Source organism: Ipomoea nil, unplaced genomic scaffold (assembly GCF_001879475.1).
Source record: "Ipomoea nil cultivar Tokyo-kokei standard unplaced genomic scaffold, Asagao_1.1 scaffold2297, whole genome shotgun sequence".
Taxonomy (NCBI): domain Eukaryota; kingdom Viridiplantae; phylum Streptophyta; class Magnoliopsida; order Solanales; family Convolvulaceae; genus Ipomoea; species Ipomoea nil.
The window spans coordinates 1,226,411-1,234,256 of NW_017618725.1; the positions used below are offsets into that span (position 1 = coordinate 1,226,411).

Sequence of the window (7,846 nt, forward strand, 5' to 3'; positions counted from 1 at the left end):
TTGACAAAGTTATAGAAACTCTGAAATATAGTCCTAACTTCTGATTTACTTTTCAACAAATGTAACCAAGTAAATCTAGTGTAGTCATCAACAATAGTTAGGAAGTAATGCTCTCCTTTGAGAGATGCCACAGGGAAGGGACCCCACACATCCATATGGACAAGTTCAAAACACTTCTCAGTCCTAGATGAGCTAACAGGAAATGTAGACCTCTTGTGTTTTGAAAAATGACAAACATCACACACAAAGCCATGTTGTTTCTACACTGATTCAATATCAACTCCATTCAGAAAAGGAATTTTATTAATGGGGTAGTGCCCCAATCTATTGTGCCACAATTTAACTGTCAAGCTATTACATTTAGAATCATTCCTATCTAATGACAATAGTTGTTTCTTGACAGGAGGAACCTTTATCAGGTACAAACCATTGCTTTCCTTAGCAAAACCAGCCACTGTTCCAAGGGAACCCTGAATATCACAACAGTCAACACTCATCACAAGTTTGCACCTTGATTGCCTAGCTAGTTTGCTGACAGAGACAATATTAAAGGTAAAAGATGGTATGTATAAGACATTTTCCAATATGAGTCCCTTATCAAATATAATTTGTCCTACACGTGTGACACTCACAACCTCACCATTTGGTAATTTAACAGATACTCCCTCAATTCTGCAACATTTATCAAAGAATTGCAAGGAGCATGTAATGTGGTCTGTAGCTCCTGAATCCAATATCCATATCATATGAGTGCTTGAGAGGGTGTTAACATGAATATCAGGAATAGGAATACCTTTTGAATGGCCTTCAGTTGTTTCTCTAAACTCTGGACTGATTCCAGTTGGTCTAACTGTCACAGCTGCATTGCTAACACCATGATTCTGATTTTGCAGAAGGGTTAACAACCTTTGAAATTGATCAACAGATAGTCCTGTGTCAGATATATGATTTACTGAGGAGGTGGATGGCTGTTGCATCTCTTGGGATTGCTTGTTCTTGGACTTGTAACCTGTAACCCAACTAGGGGCGTACCCATTCTTCTTATAACACTTCTCAATAGTGTGCCCATTCATCCCACAGAAGGTGCACTTGGGCACATTCTTTCCTCCAAAGTTTTGAAACTTCTTCTTATTGTTAAAAGTAGCAGCTGTGAGTGAGGACTGTTCTTCATCAATCTGATCCTGAGCACTGTGGACCACATTGGTTTGAATGAATTCAGTGGCCTTCTGGGCAATGGTCCCTTTAATCTTCCTTTCTAGCTTTAAGGTCATATTTAGGACCTTCTCCATATCCGGAATTGGATCCATAACAAGAACTCCGGACTTAATTGTTTCATAATCTTCACTAAAACCTTCCAGAAACCGGATTATTTGGTCTTTTTCTCTTTGTTTTTGCATTCTTTTCATCAAGGTACAAGAACATCTAGGCACACACTCACAGAGGAGTAGGGGCCTTAGGGCATTCAGCTGCTGCCATAAGGCATTACTCCTAGTAAAGTATTCATTCACAGACATTTTTCCCTGTTGATTCTTGAATATTTCATTTTGAATTTCAGAAATCTTGTGAGGGTCAGATTGGGAATACCTTTTCTGCAATGCACTCCAAATCTCTGAGGCTTTATCGAAGTACATTATACTCTCAGCAATCTCCGGACTGACTGATTTCAAGATCCAAGAACACACTATGCGATTGCATCTTCTCCAGGTTCCAATTCTCGGATCAGTCTCTTCTGGAATCAGAGCTGTGCCATTGACAAAACCGAATTTGTTTTTGACTTCAAGGGCAATTCGCATTGCCCTGCTCCAAGAGGCATAATTGATCTCGGTTAGAGGGAGGGAGACCAAACTCAGGTTGGGATTCTCTGTCACATGCAGGAAGAGGGGGTCGTCAAACTCGTCGCTGCGTTGATTCGCCGGATTCTGAGCCGGAATGGGATTTGGGGGAGCTCCGGCAAACTCTGATTGACCGGGATTGTCGCCGGCGACGCCTTCCATTACAACGGCCGTGGCATAGCTTCTGGATCGCTCTGATACCATGTCGAATCTCTCTAAACTAAGTGGAATGAGATGAGAAACAAGACTTCTTCAACTGAGAAGAAGATTTCATTATTTTGATTGTGTCATTACCATTGCGAACGAAAAGGAGAAAAGAAATAAGCTAAAAAGCTACTAACTCCACTTAACCGCTATTAACCAATTTTGAAAGGAAAAGACAGAAATACCCTCAGGGATACTAACTGTTACCAAAACAGATTAACTAACTGTTTTGCTAGCTTTGTCACCCAAAACTTCTGCTTGCTTCATCAAATTAGCTTTTTGTAACAACTTATTGCTCCAAAATGTTAAAATTCAAAAAGCTGTTCAAAGTAGCTTTTTAGATAAACTTTTTGAGAAAATCATTTAGTATGTAATCAGCTAACAACTAATTTACCAAATACTTTTCTACAATCTACTAATACTATCAATTAGTCAAGCTCACTAATCCAATTAGCTAATAGCCAATTACCAAACACCCCAAAATGTTTAATAAGTCGGTCAATTTTCTGACGTACCCAACTTGTAATAAAATAGAGCACATGGAATTGAAATTCCTCTTAGCTTAATGTATAATCATAACATCATTAAATAATCAAATGTAACTTTGTCTTTTTTTCCCAAATCAAAGCAAAATCTTGGTGGTAAAAAGAACCAAAAAAAACAAAAACTAAATAAAATTGTAAATAAAACTTAACAAAAACAGCAAAAGTAGTGCTGTTTCTGGTTTGATATTAAGCAGATAGTTTGAATTGGGTTGCTTAGTCTTTGTTTCTGGTTTATTTCCTGTAGACTATGCTGTTTAGTATGTTGTTTATACTATTTTTATGTGTTTGTTGTAACTGTTTGTAGTATTTATACCTCTTTACTATCAATAAGAAAGTTAATTAACTTTGCATCCTTTACACTTGATACAAGTGGAGTTCACGGGTGACATATATACAGCTAACTAATTTCATTCAGACAACGACCATCTACGACCACATAGTATTGCTAAGATAAGATAAGATCATCCTAATGTAACTAAACTTCCATTCCGCCTCTTCAAAAATGGTTAATGATGATGAAATGAAAGCAGTACGAGGTAGAACTACCTAGCATGATTAGCAGTAGTTAACTCAGGAGGATAATCCTAATCAAGTTTGTCAAACTGTTTACTACTTGTAATAAGAAGTTTACAAGTTCAAGTTCTTGGCCTATTGACCTTCAACCTAAGCTGCGAATTTTCCTAATTGATGAAGTTAACGAACAATGCAACATGATGTTAACTAACTAGTTGGGGATCCAAGCAGTGGCAAACACGACATTATGGCCTTTCCAGGTGAGCACAACATCGCCGTCTTCTCTCTTGAGTCCCCAGCCGGCGGCGTGCTCGTCCAGCATGTTCTTCACTTCGGAAACGCCGTCGTCGGAGAACGGGACGCCTCTGAAATTGGCGTTCCTCAGGCGTTGCACCCACCGGGTTTTGGGCTCCACCCGCTCCACTCTCTGGAGGCCTTCATGGGCTATCACGTTCTCCACTTTCCAGCAGATGTTGGCCTCGTACCACTGCCGTTGCTTGCTCCCTCTGGGAAGGAACGTGTCCACCGTGTCGTACGGAATCCATAGGTAGTTAAAGGCCGACCTTAGTCTGCAGACGAGGTTGTTGGAGGTGAAGTCGGCGTCCTCGTCGATTAGGAGAAGGATTGTCGGGTCTAGGCTTCGGATTGATTTGAGAAACATTGTCCGGAATGAGGCGGCGCCGGCGGCGGAGGATTGAGAATGGGAATTCTCGTACAGGGTTTCGTCGGGAATGTAGTGTAACATCATGTGACAGTTTATCACGAGTGCCTCGCTGGTTTCGGCTCGTACGAGGTTTTGCAGCCGGAGTTGCTGGATCAATGAGGAGAAACCGTCGGAAGGAGTGGAGGGGACGACTGTGAAATTTAACGCCACGTTTCGGGACCTGGCGAAGTTGACGAGCTTGGCGCCGAGCTCCTCGTAGGAAAGATCGAGCATAGGCGGGAAGTCCTCGGCGGCGGCGGCGAGTGTAAGCTTGATCAACGGCGGGCCTTCAGGGCGGGCGGCGATGGCGTCGATAAGAGTAGGAATCTGCATGCAATGGGTGGAGCTTAGATCGACAATGTGAACCACGGAGTAGCCCTCCACGGCGTCTATTATGGCGGCGTTGGCGGCGGTGAAGCCGAAGCGGTGCCAGGGCGTGAGGTCAACGAAGCTGGCGAGCTCTATGATTGAGAATCTGTGGGTGTTCATCATGTTGAGGTTGAGGCCGGGGTGGAGGTCGGCCATGGCGGCGAGGAGCTTGCAGGTGCCGCTCATGGCGGCGCGGGCTATGAGGGCGCGCAGAAAGGCGCAAGTGAGGCGCTGGTTGGAGTCGCCGTCGGGGGTGGCGATGTTGTTGAGGACCCACAAGATCTGCTGAGCCAAAGTGGCGTCGTTGCTCTCGATCGCGTTCGCACAGTGGACTAGCAACTGCTCCATGCAGTTAGGATCCCCGATGGTTCCTAGGTTCTTGGACGATGTCGGGAATCCCGGCCATGGTCGCGTCCGATGAACCTGATTTTTGTTCGTCACAAGGCCAGAGAACGCTGAGATTTGGTGCGATGACGGCGCCGGCAAGGTCTCCGTGAATTGCATCATGAAACCCAAACTCAAAATTACAAAAACCAAACCTACCTAAATGCTAGATTACTTACTTGACACGCATACAAATAGAGTTACGTTGATGATGGGGAGAACCAAATTAAAAAGAAAGAAAGAGACGGGTCAATACACTATTCTTCTTCTCCCAAATACTGCCTACTACTACTGAACCATTGAGCTTTGATACCAAATTGAAAGATATATTTAACACATTTCAATATTAAAACAGAAAGCGATGGATTAATTCTCACTTTTGTATTGCAGATCAGAGGAAGGAAAAAAGACTGATCAGCTTTTACAATCAAGATTTATTGATCTTCCCACGGGCAGCAAAAAAAAGGACAGCTGAGAAAAACCCACAACCCAAAAAAAAAAAGGTTAAAAGTCAAATTGGGCAAAAGGGACTCTTCATTCTCTGAATCAATACAGACTTTTCCACTTTTCAGCAGATGATCAGATGGGTTCATGGAGGGAGGCTAGAGAGTCAGAAGCTAACCCAGAGAATTTTGAAGGCTACAGAAGGTGTTTTACAGAAGAAGATAGATATAGAGAGAGAGGGGATGGAGTGTGACATACATGTGGAATGGCCGGCCAAGGAGTTGTCAATATATGGAAGCTGGGAGTTTGGCATGTAGTGTTTTTATAGAATGAATGAGAGAGAGATGAAAGTAGTATAGCTTTGGCTTTTGGCTCACTACAACTTATTACATCATGCAAAAATCATTTTATGTACCCCGCCCGCGCAGTTATTACTATTATTATTAGCATATATTAACGTAGTTACACACCAATTCAAGAATATAATTTTGTGTGTCTTGTTTTTGTACTGTACGTACGAGGTAGGGTCACACTGCCTGGCAAACGTTTGGTAGGCTCAGTTAGACTTCTCAGATTAACGTACTAATAAATGCATACCTTCCAAAGTTTAGGTCCCCCTTCCATATATCTCATGGTGGAAAAAGGGTTAAATTTCACCATCTCCAGACGGACCATGTCACTTCAATCAATATATTACATGATAGGTAAATCTCGACAGAGAAATAATTGTAAATGGATGTTCACCCTCATTATATTCGAACTCTCATATCTTCCCCTTGATAGTATAAAGGTATAAATAGGCCATTGAACTATTTGGGAGATAGCAATTAAGCCACCGAACTTGAATAAACTCTAAATTCATCCATAAACTTTGAAAAAAAAAAGTGCAATTAGCATTTTTAGTAGATAAACAATAGGTTTGGGTTGCCATGTGTATATTTTATTTTATAATTTATTATTTTTATTGTTCTACTAAGCATTTGAATATTTATCATATTTATTAAGTCTTACTATGGATATTAAATTTTAATCTATACAAAATGAACTATACTTACTAATACTATAAAAATAAAAAGAGAAGAGGTTGTGACGTTCTTATAAATAACTATAAATTTATTTAACAAAATAAAACAATATCTTTAATTTCTGTTTATCTGTTTATAATAGTAAGTAATATGTCTTTTTATTTTTATTTTTAATATAAAAAACAAAACGATCCGGGTGAGCTCATCCTGTATCAATGAGACAAAATGTCACATTTTCTTTCTTCCATGCCATCAATAATTCGCATCTCAAATCAATACACATTACACAATAGTCTCTCCATCATGTCATTTTCTTTAATATAATTACTATATATTATAATATTAATATTACTATATATATACCATAATTGCTAAATAATGTTAGCTAGCTTACTCATCACCACGTAACTACGAGGGATAATATATATATATATATATATATATATATATATATATATATATCCTTTATATAATAAAGCTATATGGTTTGGGAAATAATTAATGTTACAATTAATGCCACAACATCCTTTACTATTATAAAAAAAAAAAGCACAACATTTAAAAAATAAAATAGCTATATATTATATAATCATATAAAAAATGTGTTCAATTAGAGTTTAAATTTACACATACAAAATTTGAAATTTGCTTTCCAAATGTAATTATCTTAGTTATTATTTGTATTGTGAAAATTATAATATAGATGAAATACAATTAAGAATAAATCAATGTAATTATGTAAATTATCTCTATAAGTTTATTTGAATATGCACATAATTAGAGATTATATTAACCATACAAAATTATAATTGTAATTTTAATTTTAATTTTAATTGTAATTTTTTATTCTATAAAAATAATAAATACTTGACCAATGGAAGCTCAAAAATATTATTATAGACCAATGTAAGCTCAAAAATATTATTATATTAAATAATTTAAAATATTTTAGTTTTTCTATTTTTTTATTTATATTTATAATAACATTTTTTTTTCGTACATCGCGCGAGTGAATTACTAGTGTGTGTGTGTGTGTGTATATATATATATATATATATATATATATATATATATATATATATATATATATATATATGAGATGACGTTGGTCTCTTTGAATTTAATTAAAGGTAACTGTTGAGCAGCGACTCAAAGATCTAAGTCATTGAAATGTAAACCGCACTACTATGTAAGTATAAAAAAATAAAATTGTATATTTATCATTAATTATAACTTTTGACGTAATGATAAAGTGATAGCCGTACTACTACCTTAAGGTCAATTGAGGGAACTGTTGTCATACCATAAAAATTTAATTAACCTAAAACACGCACAAATCGTAGAAACTTATTACCCCTGGTCTGGTCCCAGGGAATCTAACATTCTTAAAAGCATAAAATTGTGCACAGCCATGAGCCATACATGCATCAATCACCAGTTATGCATCGTAATATCCGAACATATGAATATCCTCTTAGGAATCCTGGGGCTTGGTTCCGGCAATTCAATCTGGCATGTAAGCGACGCAAGAGGATACTAAATTCGCATCACCAATGCATTATATGCACACACAAAATTTTTGGAATGGTTCAATTCCGAGGTTTTTTTTGGGTCCATGTGTGTGTTATTTATTTATTTGTTCTTTCAAATTATTTTGGATAAAAAAAATTCATAATCACTATGTAAAAGTATGTATTAAATATTCACTCTGTACGATAACTCGTAAATTACACAGAAAAGATAAATCGTTTTAAAAAGAGCGTCTGCAACATGCTCAATTAAGAAGGAATTGATAAGAATCAAAATTTTCTGATTCTTAATTTAGAT

The 7,846-nt window shown here is 37.7% G+C and overlaps 2 protein-coding genes across 2 annotated transcripts; both read right to left on the bottom strand.

Moving 5' to 3' along the window:
- Positions 1–260: 260 nt before the first annotated feature.
- LOC109151887 lies at positions 261–2,036 on the bottom strand. Its single transcript, XM_019299488.1, has one exon. It carries the CDS (start codon positions 2,034–2,036, stop codon positions 261–263), a length of 1,776 nt encoding a protein of 591 aa, XP_019155033.1.
- A 1,043-nt stretch (positions 2,037–3,079) lies between these two features.
- On the bottom strand, positions 3,080–5,328 carry LOC109151871 (scarecrow-like protein 32). The gene has a single exon (XM_019299470.1). The coding sequence runs from the start codon at positions 4,671–4,673 to the stop codon at positions 3,306–3,308; it is 1,368 nt and encodes a 455-aa protein (XP_019155015.1). The 5' UTR covers positions 4,674–5,328; the 3' UTR covers positions 3,080–3,305.
- Positions 5,329–7,846: the final 2,518 nt, after the last annotated feature.